The 15,798-nt window shown below is 39.2% G+C and overlaps 1 protein-coding gene across 1 annotated transcript; it reads right to left on the reverse strand.

Annotated features, from left to right (window-relative positions):
• Positions 1 to 14,350: 14,350 nt before the first annotated feature.
• Positions 14,351 to 14,666, reverse strand: LOC110549601 (large ribosomal subunit protein mL63-like). The gene has a single exon (XM_021638851.2). It carries the CDS (start codon positions 14,663 to 14,665, stop codon positions 14,351 to 14,353), a length of 315 nt encoding a protein of 104 aa, XP_021494526.1. The 5' UTR covers position 14,666.
• Positions 14,667 to 15,798: the final 1,132 nt, after the last annotated feature.

Below are 15,798 nucleotides of genomic sequence, written 5' to 3' on the forward strand. Positions count from 1 at the left end.
AATCGGCCAGGGAACAATATTCTTACCAAAAGAGACTTGTATCTTGGGAGGATTCACTGCCATCCCCCACAAAGACATGAACAGTCCGAATTCTAAGGCAAAAGCCAGCTCAGGTGAGAATTCCTCATAATGACTAGAGACAGGTCAGTGGACAGCCTTGAAAATGCCACCGCTGATGAGCAGGATGTGAGAAATCAAAGCAGAAAGGGTCTTTGTTTTAAGAGCAAAGGAAAACATTGCTGAAAAAGCACATTGGAACTGTCCACACATCATTTCTGCTTCAAGACAGAGATGAATCTGATTTAAACCAAAACACTGGGGGAAACGGATGGCTTACATGTCACGACAAACATTAAGTCAGAATAAATTTACTCTTAACACAGCGGGTTCTGCGCTAGTGAATAAATGTGCCTGCTGCCACAGGTCACACCATTCAAATTAACACAAATATGCAAGTATTAAATTATTTCACCAGCAAGGCTAAAGCTTTTCTGGAAATAGGTACTCTGATCGTATATCTACCTATCCTACCTAACTCCCTGACAAAATGGTTTAGAGTCCACGGGAATTATTGCTCTGTAGAGAGGAGCCTTATGAAGTAGGCATTTTAAATTCAAGACTGCAATTAACTTAGCTCAAGTTAATGTTTCAGGATTTATACCAACACTGGTTTCCAGAAAAAGCTGAGCTCACACTACTAACTGCATTTTTTTTTAACTTTGTTACCCGTTTCCCCAAACACAAAGCAGCCTTCTCTGAGCTGTAATCTCAAAAGGGTGAGCCTCGTGAACATAAGTAATTTTCCTAAAATGATTAGTTGCCATATTGCAAAACTAAATCTTCCCCAAGCTCAATCACCTTTGAAGCAAGAGAAATGAAGCCAAAGGTTTGTGCCTACTGCTAAAAACTTATTAGGGAAGGGGGTGGCGCAGCTAGATGGCTCATTGGGTAATGGCTTTATCCAGCAAGCCTGGGAGCCTAGGTTCAATTCCCAGGACTCACGTAGCGGAAGGAGAAAACCGACACCCACAAAATGTCCTCTTACCTCCATATGGATTTCCTGGCTCCTCTGTACCTGCCAACTCTCCCTCCCACACAAAACAGAAAAAAAAGGAAAACAATAACGAGAAGCCACAGACTAATGACTAGCAAGAGTTTCAAACTAATCTCTGTATAAAAGTATTGCTACTTCCTCACCTCACTCTCTTACCTACATGTCCTTACTATCCCCCAAGCTCTCCTCTTTCTCCCTAGCACAGGATGGCATGGATTTTGTTGGACCGGCGTGGCTCAGTTAGAAGAATTATATTCCTCAGTGTGCAGGCAGCCACGCATTTCTGCTCACTGCCCCTCCTTTTTGACACTGTGAATAACACCCCGCATTTCTGTTACCCATTTTATCTGACAGTTGTTACAGCCTTAAGGCAAGCGCTAGTAAACATCAGGGTATGACAAAGGGAAAAAGGAGAAGCTTTCACTGGGGAGTTTGGCCAACACTCTTATAGACCTTCTGACCATCACAAAATTTAAAAATTATTCTTTCCTTTTTCATGGTGTTCTATAAATATAGACGGCCTTAGCAATGGACTGCAATTCTGTGGTATAGATTCTTGCTCTGCAGTATGAGATTGTGTGAAACATTCAGAAACTCAGAAAAAAAAAAAAGCATTACTTTGTTTTTCTAATGGAAAGCTAGCATTGCCTGGGTTATCTGATTCTATGAAATCTCTTTTCATGTCTTTGAACTATTTCACAACTCTGAGCTGTAGAATACTGATAACTGTGCAAATCATTCCTGCCCCATAGAAATGCAAATTTTGTCCAGTGGAGATAGACCTGATTGTCATTTCTCTGTGGCTACTGACTGAACTTGCATTTACTAAGCAAATTCATCCCGGCATTTCTGGTCTTTACATGGATCTCCTGTGTGGATTTTCCTGTAAATTAGTAGTTACATGTTATGCTTCCTCTGTTACAGAATTAACTAAAACACCTGACATGGATTCTTTTTATAAGCACACCACTGATGTGGTTTTTTTTTTTTTTTTTTTTTTTTTTTACAATTATGTTTTAATTCATTAAATGTTTTAAGATTGGGAGACAATACTTCCAATCAAGTTCAACATTTCCTTTAAAAAATTAGGAGTTTTAAAGTTCATAGGTGGACATTTTCTTGACATAGGTTAAGTTTTTCTTGAATCATCGCAATTCATTTGGTCGGAGTGGGGGCCTGATCCCACGTCTGATTTCTATAACCACTATTAGGATTTAGGTCATAACGATTTTTTAAATTGTGTGTGTGTGTGCTGCACATGTTAGGGTACCTGCAGATCCCAGAGGAGGCCATTGGATTCCCCTGGAGCTGGAGTTATAGATGGTTGTGAGTCACCCATGCTGAGAATGAAACTTGGGTTCTCTGGAAAGGTCGAGGTTATTTATCACTTGAACCATCTCTCCAGCTACAGCACTACCTCAGTTTACATGCTTGGCTTTTCATACTTGAGACGATTTTTCATGAAAGTTTTACTTAGCTTTAGAGCAAACTCTTTGCCCTAAGATACACAGAATTAAGCTGGTTATGTGTGTAAATTAAGGAAGCAGAAGCAACCACCACCCTCTCCTCTTTTGTGTGAGGTAATGTACATGTGTCTCTATCCCGATCCCCTATCTTTACATGTGGGTATCAGGCCACATCTTGCTCTAAGTGACTTCATGTTGTGTAGAACTGTGGCTTTTAGGCTGGCCCTTGTCCTAAATGATTCAGTTTTACAAAAGGGAAGTTGGTTCCATTTTTAGTGTGATTGCTGGGACAGAATGTTTCTGCATCCTGTTTATGTGAGTAAATAACCTCCATCTGTCCAACACAAACCACAGCACATACTCATAGCTAATTTATTCATGCAAGCAGACTATTACCGCCTATGAACTTACAGAATTAAATCATGTGCACATAGACATATCAAAGCCGTATAAAAATTAGGATTTTGAAGGATACAGCTTTCTCTCCTAGAGCATACAGAAGGAAGGAAACGAACACCTTAGAGCAGACAGTCCAGAGCACCTCTGGGTGGTTGGCTTGGCCGAGTACCTCTCATAGCATCTTCACTCTGTCCCCAGGGTTTTAACCCAAATGTCATTCTTCCTGAGTTAGGTAGCCCTGTGCCTCACGTCACCTGGCCTTGCCTTTGGTAGGGTCTGTGTCCTCTAAGACCTGTGAATAGACTCATTAATAATTTAGCCAGAAAATTGCAGCAGCTTTTTGTATCTTTTTCAGTAATCTGTGTCAGTAAAGCCTTTTCAAACTCTGTAGCCTTTATAACCCTTTCTGTAATGGATATTTACATGTACACACTTAAGCATATCACTGTATGAAGTATAATAAATGGTTTGAATTCATTTTAGTAATTACAGTTAGAATAAAAGAGATTGTGGATGCCCGTACCACATATGAAGTAAAGCTGGGAATACTTGGTGAGTTACAGCCCAAATTTTAATATAGTTTGTGAATTATTTGCTATTCAATAAATGACAACATTGTAGAGGGACACAGCATGTCCATCTATGTTTGTGGCATTGCATGCACAGGGCAGTAAAGGGAACCCCTCTAGCTGTATTTAACAAATATCCTTCTAGTCCACATTTTACAAATGTATTTAGCTATATGACTCTTTGGATATATTTATTTAAATATAAACATACATGTCTATGTAAACATATAAATATATAAATATTTGGCAATGTATATAATTGTACTATATATTAAAGTACATGAATGGTAGCATAACACAAATATCATTTTGAGGGTTTTTGGACACAATATTGCTTTTGAACTCTGTATGACAATACATAAAGGTCATTGGTGGCGAATGAAGAGTTACACTTTATTAGTAAGATGTATTTCTTCCTACCTTCCTCTATAAATAGACATGAAGGAATGTGTACCACAGTGTCCTATAGTGAGGCCGTGGACACCATAGCATTACTGTAGGTGTGCAGCAGTTGGGAAACTTATGTGTCCAATAGTATTCTTAGAATAATCGGATGGTTTTCTATCAATTTAATACTATTTTCCAAAGAGTACAATACACGCACCCTAGATCCCACATTACATTTAATGGTATAAACTTTTCTATTATTTCATTTTTGCTACGTTTATAATTTATTCAATGGTAATGGTTTTCTCTTTTAATTTGAATTTTCCTTCTCTAATTCATTTTTATTCTTGCTCTTAAGTGAATAGAAGACAGAGAAGAGAACTAATAACCACACACGCACGCACACACACACATATCTCATTCAGTAAATGAATTTCCTTAAAGTCCAAGAGCAAAGGATTATTAGTATTGTCTTTTTTGGATCAGATTCCAAGAGATACAGACTATCTGACTCATTCATTGAAAACAAACAAACAAAAATTACATTTATTCTAAAGTGACAGTCGAGTTTGTCAAGTGTTTCAATATTCTACATGGAACCTACAGTAAAGCCTTTTCAAGCTCTCCAGCTATTTTCCTATTTTTTACATAGTGTGAAAATATGTAGTTCAGTTTCACATAGAGTGCATACTTATATGCTGATTATTTCTGCTCATTTTACTAACAAATTAGGTCAACTTCCCTGTCAGAGTAGGAGAATACTGATGTCTCAAATACTTTTAGGGGCATTAAAAAAAAACCTTTAATGTGCATTAAATAAATATATTTAATATACACACACATATCTGTATCTTGCAATGACATTCTGAGTGGATCTGGCATTGCTCCAAATGGCTGATTTCTGGCTGCTATGGAAGTGAGTGCATGCTTAACAAATGATCTCATTTTCACTCTGACTGACCACACAGAGCTCTTGTAATTTGCTTTTGCAGTGATCACATAAGAAGGGAAAACAACAACATAAACAAACCCCAGAATATCTATGCTTTTGCTTAAAAATTAAAAACACACATACAATGAGCATTTTGGTTTCTTAAAAAACCCAGTTATGTAAACAAAACTAACAAGGTTTGTTTTAATCCCAGGTGTGGAATATGGGGCTGCTTCAGATTGTCCACAAGAGTAGACTGTTTGCATGGTGCTTGCTCTGGCAGGGGTGTGATTCTGCAAGCTGAAGACATCTTAATTCTGGGGACTCTAGATTGGGTATAAAAAGACCAGAGCCCCAAGAGAGGAGTTATGGATGTTCCTCCAGCTGGTTTCTGCTCCTGCTTCTGCTGCTGGTTTGTCAAGTGCTTGTGAGAAAAGAGATGTTAAGAAGAAATTTGAGACATCCAGATGAGATGAAGTTTGGACTTGCTCTACAGAACTCAAGGCCGCTAATCAGCAGAAAGTAGTCTAAAAAAAAATCTCAGTGCCTTCTCCCCACTAACCTTCTCTCTCTTTTACCTGGTATTAGGATATTGGAAGGGATTAGGGCTAACAAGAATGATAGATATAAGAACCCAAATAAAATAGATAAAAAGTATGCCAACAAACACACACACACACACACACACACACACACACACACACACACACACTTGGAGGCATCTACTTTTCTGAAAAGAGATGAAGAAGGAATGGATATGGGGAAGAGAGGACATGGAAGGAGAGGAGGGAATAGAAACTGGTCAGGATGTAATATATGAGAGAAGAATAAAAAAATTAATTAATTAATACACAAATATATAAATGACTACAATATATATTAATTGAAGAAAATACCTTAATATGTTATTTATTTTAAGGAGAAAAGGACCAGGAAAGCACACATGCCTATTCATATGCAATGTGACCATGTGTTATTAGATAATATGGCCATGATTTTATAGTGCTATAAAAAGTTAATAATTTGAGTGACTACAGAGATGCATAGCATTATGTACTTACTTTTATGATATCTGTTTATGATGAGAAAAGCAATTTGTGAGATCATTATTTTTATGGCAAGTCAGATCTCATCTATTACAATATATCATAAAGCACAAGCTCTCTAGGAACCCCATTCTCAGTGATGCCTGGGTTTGATTGTCTTCAGGGTTTTGTGGTCTGCTGTGCATACAAGAAGGGGGAGCAACTGTCTCTTTGATAGATAGAGTTCTGACATTATTCAAATGTAAGTTCACATCTGATACATGGATCTACAATATAAATTAGTCCTTGTTCATGCCTCTCTACAGCCCCAACAGATTGGCACTTTGAAACCTTTAAACAAAACCAGAGATATTCTCTCTCTTGTTTTTACTTCTTAGATGATCAGTGAAAAGGTAAATTATAGAAGTTTTGTGTAGTCAGTGAGAGTGAGAATGAGATTATTTGCTAAACATGCACTCACCTCCAAAGCAGAGTGTGTAGCAGCCAACGGGAGCAATGTCACATCCACTCAGATTGTCATCATGAGACACAGAAATGCATGAGCAAGATAGTTTTAACACTTTCGGTTCACCTTTCTTATTTTCAGCTCAACTTTTTGGGATCAGTTGACAAAATACCAGAACCTTCCACTTCACAGGAAGCCGACCTGAATCACCTGTGCCTTCCCTGTTTAGGCCAAACCCTCAGGAGAACAGTTTACATTTGCTGTTTTCAGTTCCATTCACATGCCCATACCATACTTCTATCTAGATTTTTCTCCCGTCAGTCTATTGATATTACGGAAGCCAAGCACAAGTCTGTGTTAAGGACAATGGTCCTTACAGATATTTAGATTATTCATCATCCTTACATAATAAACAACATTTACTATGAAGACTCCAGTAGGTTTTCCCTCAGCATATGTGGGTATAGATTTTATGAGATGAATTTTCAGAAATTGGCATTTGGCCAAAATACAAGATGTAGCTGAATCTACCAGTGCCTTCCAAAGAGATCGTAGCAATTTACACCCTTCTTTATAGAAACGGGTAATTGAGTTCTTTAGTTTTAGAAGGGCCCCATTTCACTGACTCTCAAGTTCTCCTATAGATGGTTATAATTTTGGGAACTACTTAAAATATAGATTCCTGAGCCATGTAGTACCAGGACATTGAATATGCTAGGTATAGATGGCTCTTTAATGAGATGTTAGAGAAATGGCTTGAACAACTTCGTCTTCCTTTTCCTCCTCCCCCTGCCCCCTTTTGTTAATGTCCTAGCCAGGCTCTTTGGGCTAGTCTTTTCTCACTTCACAAACCATCCCATGACTTTACCTATCATTGAGGTGTTACTTTATTGTTATTATCATATCCAGCCCTGACCTTTTCTAAGAATGCCATATGCTTAACATTCTGTATGCACAATGAAACCCACAAAGTACAAAGGACCAAACAATGACACATCATCTTCCTCCCTAGATATAGTCCCTCCTTTTTTTAAAAAAAAAAACAACAGTCATTGGTGGCCACATGAGAAACCTCTTTACTTCCTTCCTGTGTAATCATTCCTCATTTATTACAAAGTCCCACATAAAACTCCTAAATATTTACCTATTTTTCTCCACTCTATTCCTGTAATTATTACTCACATTCTTGTTCCTGTCACCTCTCTGAGATTCTTTTGGCAGCTTTATATTTGAGATTGAGGTTTTGACCCCTTGCATTTCTCCTATTCTTTTGTTTCCCACTGAGAACCATCACAAAGCAGACACAAGCAAGGAACAATTCTCTGTAAATGCACACCATGGCTCTATGCAGAGGCAGATTCTCTAATGCCCAATCTCAGTTCAGCATCCATATTCCATCTGTTTCCTCTCACACTCCATAATAAAACCAAGCTAGTTCTACTTTCCAGATACAAGATGGTATTTCCCTAGTCTGGCGAGTTAGCTTAGTGAGTAAAGACACTTGCTACCATGTTTAACAACCCAAATTCAGTCCCTAGAACCCACATGGTAGAGAGTGCTGACCTCCATAAGTACACCATGGCATCTGTATGTACACACACACACACACACACAGTCAGAGAGAGAGAGACAAAAAGAGAGACAGAAACAGGCAGTCAGAGAGAGAAATAAACCTGTAAAAACATCATTTTAAAAATACTTTGTTAGCTGGGTATGGTTGGCACACGCCTATAATCCCAGCACTCTGGGAGGCAGAGACAAGCCGATCTCTGCAAGTTCAAGGCCAGCCTGGTCTACAGAGTGGCTGTTCTGGAACAGTCAAGTATACAGAAAGAAACCCTGTCTCAAAAAAAACAAAAGAAAAAGAAAAGACTTTCTTGTCTCTTAACTCCACGTTCATGGTATTCCTTCATCCAGTAGGTCAAACTCCTTTTATTGTAAGAATTTAAGCATAATGCCACTTGGGAAGCTTCTTTGCATTCCAGTTTGGATAAAGTGTTCCTTCTTTCTTTTCCATGATCACACATTTCTATCTTCTCCTCCTTCCACAATTGGTAATAAAGCAACTGCTGTCCATGGGGAACGATTCTCATCAGTGGAGAATGGAACGGAGTGCCTCATTCCACAGTAACATCACAGGACTTATTACATGAAAGGGATATATATTTTTATATCTGTCTCTTCAAACATAATCCCTTACATTGGTAAGACTATCTTACTAGTCACATTTGAACCTCCATCTTGGAATAGACACTCAATATTTAAAACCAAAATACAAACATTTTCACAAAAGAAAACTCTAATGATTAGGAGTTAGGAGGCTGGAGAGATGGCTTAGAGGTCAAAATTCTTGCCATACTAGCATGAAGACCTGAGCCAATATCTTCCAAAAAGAGCTGGGCACACTGGTGCCCACCTGTAATTCAAGCACGGAAAGGGTAGAGACAGGTGGATCTTGGGGCTCACTGAGACAAGCCATTCTAGCAGCATCATAAAACTCTAAGCTCAAAAAAAAATGGTGAAACAGGACAGAGGAAGATATCTGGGATTGGCCTCTGGCTTTTCCATGTACACATGTACTCATCTACACTCACACACATGTGGACATATACCAATCCACAATCCACATGCAAATGAAAAGCCAGCTTTCAAAATTAGCTAAAATTTATATTAGTATTGGAGATGAGTTTGTGGAGGATTTTTGGAGAATTATACTGGAAAAAAAAATAACTTGGAAAAACTGATGACATATATGCAGTCCAGAAACACCCTAATCTGAATCCTTGAGCAAATTGAGGCAATTACTATCATTGTATGAGGATGACATCCACCTTCTTTACTCTGCAGTGCAACAGGAACATCATCTTTAAAAACTGCTTGTAGAATATGTGGCATTTAATTATAACTTACAAGAGAAGATCTATGGTCAATACCTTCTTTTTTAGTTGGTAAAATATGGCAACTTATCAGACACGGCCTCATAGGCCTTGAGTGGAAGGGCGAAGACTCAGCTGTATTCGGTGCCAGCAACTCATCTGAACAATAAGCAGTGTTGGTGTTTCCAGTGCTTGGTGTTTCCCTAGGAGTTCATTTAGAGGCCTGTGAAGGCTTGTAGAGTCAGCACATTGGGTTATCTGAAATGCCCGATGCTTCTTCCTTATGAGTGTTCAGCAAGTGTGAGGATGTATGTTGCTGAATTAGATTTCTATAGCATGAGATTCAGGAATATGACTTTAGGTTTGGGGAAGTACTATTAGGTCATCTTCTGGTTTAATATTTTTCAAATTGCAAAGGTGTTCTCTGAAGTTTTAGTGCTCCCTAGCATTTTAAAGGTGCCTACATTTCCATTTCAAAGAGAAGACAGGACATACATCATGTCAAGGGGTCTGAACACAGCCAGGCTTGCAACTTTTTGGTAGGGGAATTTACAGGAGTTCTTCAAACAGTAAGAGTGATGTAGCAGATGTTAGTACAAAGGAAAGAGCAAATGAGGTGTGAATTACGGGGTGACAAAGCTTGTATGAATCTCATTTGTTTAACCATCTGAATGGTATACTCCAGGTATTAAATGAGCTATATACAATTGCACACAATTTTCTGAATAGTCCGGGAAGGTGGCTTAATGAACTATGCCCACTTGAATGTCCTCATATCATCTCACCCCTTCAGCCAGCCATAGCTTACTTAACATTTCTCCCCAAATCTTTTCAAGTAATGCTTTGGGTGATTACGACCTTGTCGTTCTATTTTCCAGGTAATGTAACATGAGGGATTGTTAAATGATTAGTAATTTAATTAGCATGTGTGTTAGCAGAGATTCTTTTGCAAATTAAAAACCTACTTTTAATAATCACTGCTCGTAGAAAGAGCTGACAGTTTGAGGCATGTGAATTTATGCATTTTACTTCACCTCATCCAGCTGGGCTGCAAGCTCAGATATCCTTGGCTTTGTAAAACGTTGCTTGTCTGCAAACAACACTAGGCTTTGCACAGTCCTTTTCATGCCTTAATGACTCAATTGCATTAGCTATGCAAAGGTATCAACATAGGCTGTCTTCTCTCTTCTCTCTTTTCTGTCACTCTTACTGATCACATCTGAAACCAGAGGAAACCATCTATTCTTGAGTAGTGAAGAGAGACTATAATTTAGTTTGCCACGAGTAATGGATAGTTCACGGTACATTTCTCATTTGCTAGATTGGTTCCCTTGTTCACAGGTGAGAATTTTAGTAGTGTGGTGGGAGAAGTTAATTTTAACAGTTCACCCACAGATTTGCTATTCTTCACCAATTCTGGGAAAATAACTGGATAAAAAGGAATGCTTTTAACATATAATGTTTTTGTGCCAGCAAAGCAAACAATTCTAGAGAAAAAAAAAAAAAGGCTGACTTGTAGACAGTGTGAGTTGTTTAATAATGCTTTAATTAAAGGTAATTTGACTGATGCCATAAATGTCATGTACTGAATGGAATTATATTTTCCTACTCCATTAACAATTATATATATTTAGGTATCTACTAACGTAACAGTGCTAGTGTGAATAGTAAGAAAAAAATTGCAATGATTTTTACAGATTAATAGTAAAACATGGGTAAACCCTTTTGATATACTTCAAATATTGTGAGAATTAACAGTATTCAGTGTTGACAGATATCCCAGGTTTCAGATAAGCAGAAAATAAGGAAAAGATGATGAGACTGAGAGAATATGATAAAGAGGAAATTAAGGGTTCAAAGGGGTAAAATGGGCCTAATATCCAAGGTTTGACAGCACTCAAAGAGGTTAATAATGTAAGAAGTCTGTTGGAAGCATTTACATCTAACTCATAAACCACTAGTCTGCCGGAGCCTGGTCCCAACTCTACGGTTGATATCATTGTTTGCCTGACATTTTCCACAGGGGTTATTATCACTTTAGAAACCAGCACAGCTTCTTTAGTTCATTATATATACTGGATATTAGTCCTCTGTCAGATAAAGGGTGGGTGAAGATGCTTTCCCAATCTGTAGGCAGTCGTTTTGTTTTGAGGACCGTGTCCTTTGCTTTACAGAAGCTTTTCAGTTTCATGAGGTCACATTTATTGATTGTTGCTCTTAGAGCCTGTGCTGTTGGTGTTCTGTTCAGGAAGTTGTTTCCTATGCCAATGAGTTCAAGGGTATTCCCCAATTTTTTTTTTCTAACCGATTAAGAGTATCTGGTTTTATGTTGAGGTCTTTGATCCACTTGGACTTTAGTTTTGTGCATGGTGATTAGTATAGCTTTATTTGTATTTTTCTACATGTAGACATCCCGTTAGACCAGCACCATTTGTTGAAGATGCTATCTTTTCTCCATTGTATGGTTTTGGCATCTTTGTAAAAGATCAGGTGTCCATAAGTGTGTGGGTTTATTTCTGGGTCCTCTGTTCAGTTCCATTGATCCACGATTCTGTTTCTTTGCCAGTACCATGCAGTTTTTATTACTGTTGCTCTATAGTACAGCTTGAGATCAGGGATGGAGATACCTCCAGAAGATCTTTTATTGTAGAGGATTGCTTTAGCAATTCTTGTTATTCCCTATGAAGTTGAGAATTTTTCTTTCCATGTCTGTAAAGAATTGTGTTGGTAATTTTATGGGCATTGTATTGAATCTGTAGATTGCTTTTGGTAAGATGACCATTTTTACTATGTTAATCCTGCCAAGCCATGAGCATGGGAGATCTTTCCAACTTTTGGTATCTTCTTCTAATTCTTTGTTCAGAGACTTGAAATTTTTTTCATACAAGTCTTTGACTTGCTTGTTTAGGGTTACACCAAGGTACTTTATGTCCATTGTGGCTATTGTGAAGGGTCTTGTTTCCCTAATTTCTCTCTCAGCCCTTTTGTCATTTGTATATAGGAGGGCTACTTATTTTTTTGAATTAATTTTGTATCCGGCCACTTTGCTGAAGGTGTTTATCAGCTGTAGGGGTTCCCTGGTAGAGTTTTTGGGGTCACTCACATATGCTATCATATCATTTGTAAATAGTGATAATTTGACTTCTTCTTTTCCAATTTGTATCCCCTTGATCTCCTTCAATTGTCTTATTGCTCTAGCAAGGACTTCCAGAACTATGTTGAAGAGATATGGAGAGAGTGGGCAACCTTGTCTTGTCCCTGATTTCTGTGGGATTGCTTTAAGTTTCTCTCTGTTTAGTTTGATGTTGGCTATAGGCTTGCTGTATATCGCCTTTACTATATTTAAATATGTGCCTTGTATCCCTGATCTCTCCAATACTTTAAACATGAATAAATGTTGGATTTTGTCAAATGCTTTTTCAGCATCTAGGGAGATTATCATGTGGTTTTTTTCTTTCAGTTTGTTAATATGGTGGATCACATTGATGGATTTCCGTATATTGAACCGCCCCTGCATACCTGGGATGAGGCTTACTTGGTCATAGTGGATGATATCTTTGATGTGTTCTTGTATTCAGTTTGCAAGTATTTTGTTGAATATTTTTGCATCAATGTTCATAAGGGAGATTGGCCTGAAATTTTCTTTCTTTGTTGGGTCTTTGTGAGGTTTAGGTACCAAGGTGACTGTGGCTTTATAGAATGAGTTTGGTAATGTTCCTTCTGTTTCTATTTTGTGGAATAGTTTGAAGAGAACTGGAGTTAGCTCTTCTTTGAAGGTCTGGTAGAATTCTGTATATATAAAGAACTAAAGAAGGTGAAAAACAGCAAACCAAGTAATCCAGTTAAAAAATGGGGAACATGAGTCTCTTGGAAGTTCCCTGTGTTCAAATTTTCTTGTTCTGTTGCTCTCCTTGTGGAGACCCTGTCCTCTCCAGCTCTTACTATTTCCCAGTTCTTACCTAAAATTCCGTTCACCTGCCCAACAGTTGCCCATCCGGCTCAGCATCTGCTTTGATAGTCTGAAGGGCAGAGGCTTTCAGAGGCCCTCTGTGGTAGGTTCCTAGGTTGTTTCCTGTTTTCTTCTTCTTCTGATGTCCATCCTCTTTGCCTTTCCGGATGGGGATTGGACATTTTAGTTAGGGTCCTCTCTCTTGCTTAGTTTCTTTAGATGCACAGGTTTTAGTGGGTTTGTCCTATGTTGTATGTCTATATGAGTGAGTATAGATGTAGCCCAGGGCAGTTCAGAGTCCAATTGGGTTACATAGTAATGGGAAGAGGGACTGCCTCTGACATAATCTGATTGGCCTGCTCTTTGATCACCTCCCCCTGAGGGAGGAGCAGCCTTACCAGGCCACACAAGATGACAATGCAGGCACTCCTGATGTGATCTGATAGACTAAGATCAGAAGGAAGGAGAAGAGGACCTCCCCTATCAGTGGACTTGGGGAGGAGCATGCGTGAAGAAGTTGGAGGGAGAGACCGGGAGGGGAGGAGGGAGGCGCTTATGGGGGGATACAAAGTGAATAAAGTGTAATTAATAATAAAAATAAATAAATAATAATAATAAATAAAAAAAGAAAGAAACCATCACAGTATGGATTTACTTTTGCTTCTTTCTTTCTTTCTTTCTTTCTTTCTTTCTTTCTTTCTCTCTTTCTCTCTTTCTCTTTCTTTTTTCCATCCTTCCTTTCTTTCCTTCCTTCTTTCTTTTATTCTTTTCCAAAAGGCCACTGGATCACACCTATCAGCAGTTGAGGATTTGAGCATCATAGGCGTACACATTGGAACAGAGTCAAGAATGAACCAAGTCTCTTGTCTATACCTTGTCATGCTTTTAGTTTTCTTCTTTCAGAATTTTATTTTGTATTGGTTATTGAGACATGGTGTCACTCTCAGTCAGCCCTGATTGACCTGAACCTTGCATGTAAACCAGGCTGGCCATGAACAAATAGAAATCTGTAAAAGTAAATGCAGGCAGTTTTTTATGCCCTCTCTTGCTTTTATATTTATTTATTTATCTATTTATTTATTTATTTTTTTAATCATGTTTGTTTTAATAAGATACTGGTCGAAGGGGGGTCACACTGTTAAATAAATTACATTTTTTTTTCAGCTCCAGCACCAAATAAGGACAGAGCAGTCCGGTACCTATAAACTCGAAGGGTGATGGCACGGGGTTAGGACCATTTCTTCGTGACATTGAAATGGTCTAGCTTGTCTGCCATGTATCTGTGCTTGGGGAACTTGGAAGTGGCGGCTGCCTTGATGGCCTCAAAATCCCGGGCCCTGCGCTCCGCAGCGTGGCCGTACTCCTGTTCCGTGGTCAGGTAGGGCATGCTCAGCCAGTAGTGGTTCTCGGTTTCCACCTCCAGGCGGCGGATCATGCTCTGCTTCGCGTGGAAAGACATGGTGCGTGGCCGCCGGTGCTTCCCGATCCACTGACTGCCCGAAAGGCGGCCGCGGAGGAGGACTGCGGTGAGGAACATGGCCATGGCGCCTCTGCGGGCGCCCTCAGCTCCGACGACGCGTCCACCGACCGCCGCGGCGATGCCACGCTCCCCAAGGGCGGGCGGGAGCTGTCCACTTTTATATTTATTAATAATAGCTTTAGGTACCATAACTGGGCGGATTCTCAGGTAGCCCAATCTAAAATAACCTGACTACGCAGGCCTTGCCTCCTTTTCAGTCAAGTAGCCCATTATCTGCCATCTTAGTCTCTCCCTGGATGCTTGTGCTCCATCCATGTCCTCATGGCAACTCCTTCTGCTCTCTACCTGCAACTCATCACTGGAACAGGAATCCCCCACCTTAACTCGCCTGCACAGCTTTAGGCTGTTCAGCTTTTTATTAACCAATCAGAAGTGATGGATAACAATTTTTACTCCACACTGAGATAAGAAATGGTTCATTGAAATGACAATGCCAATGTCCAGTTTGCAACCAAATCTCTGGGTACAGAAATCAGTATTTGAATTCGCAGTGCACAAAACCAATTCCCACCAGAAATCTGCCTGCTTCTATGTCCTGAGTGATGAAAATAGACGTGTGGGTCAGCACACCTGGCCCTAATATTTGTTTGCTGACTTCTCTGTGGCCTTATATGACGTCCAAGTGCAAATAATTTACAAAGACTAAAAGACAGTAAAATAGCTTTCTCTCTCTCTCTCTCTCTCTCTCTCTATTTTGATAGTTCACAACAACTTTTCAGTTTATTGTAATATTATAATAATCCAGAACTCATAAAATCCACCCTTCAAAAGTACCTAGCTCATATTAAATTTGTAAGAATTATGGTATTCCTAAACTTGCTATTTCCCACTTCTTTCATGAGATTCCATGCAGGAACCCCACAAGGAGAGCAACAGAACCAAAAAATTTGAACACAGGGGTCTTTCCAGAGACTCATACTCCAACCAAGTACCATGCATGGAGATAACCTAGAACCCCTGCACAGATGTAGCCCATGGCAATTTAGTGTCCAAGTGGGTTAGGTAGTAATGGGAAAAGGGACTGCCTCTGATATAATCTGATTGGCCTGCTCTTTGATCATCTCCCCCTGAGAGGGGAGCAGCCTTACCAGGCCACACAAGATGACAATGCAGCCACTCCTGATGAGATTTGATAG

This window comes from Meriones unguiculatus, chromosome 5 (genome assembly GCF_030254825.1).
Source record: "Meriones unguiculatus strain TT.TT164.6M chromosome 5, Bangor_MerUng_6.1, whole genome shotgun sequence".
Taxonomy (NCBI): Eukaryota; Metazoa; Chordata; class Mammalia; order Rodentia; family Muridae; genus Meriones; species Meriones unguiculatus.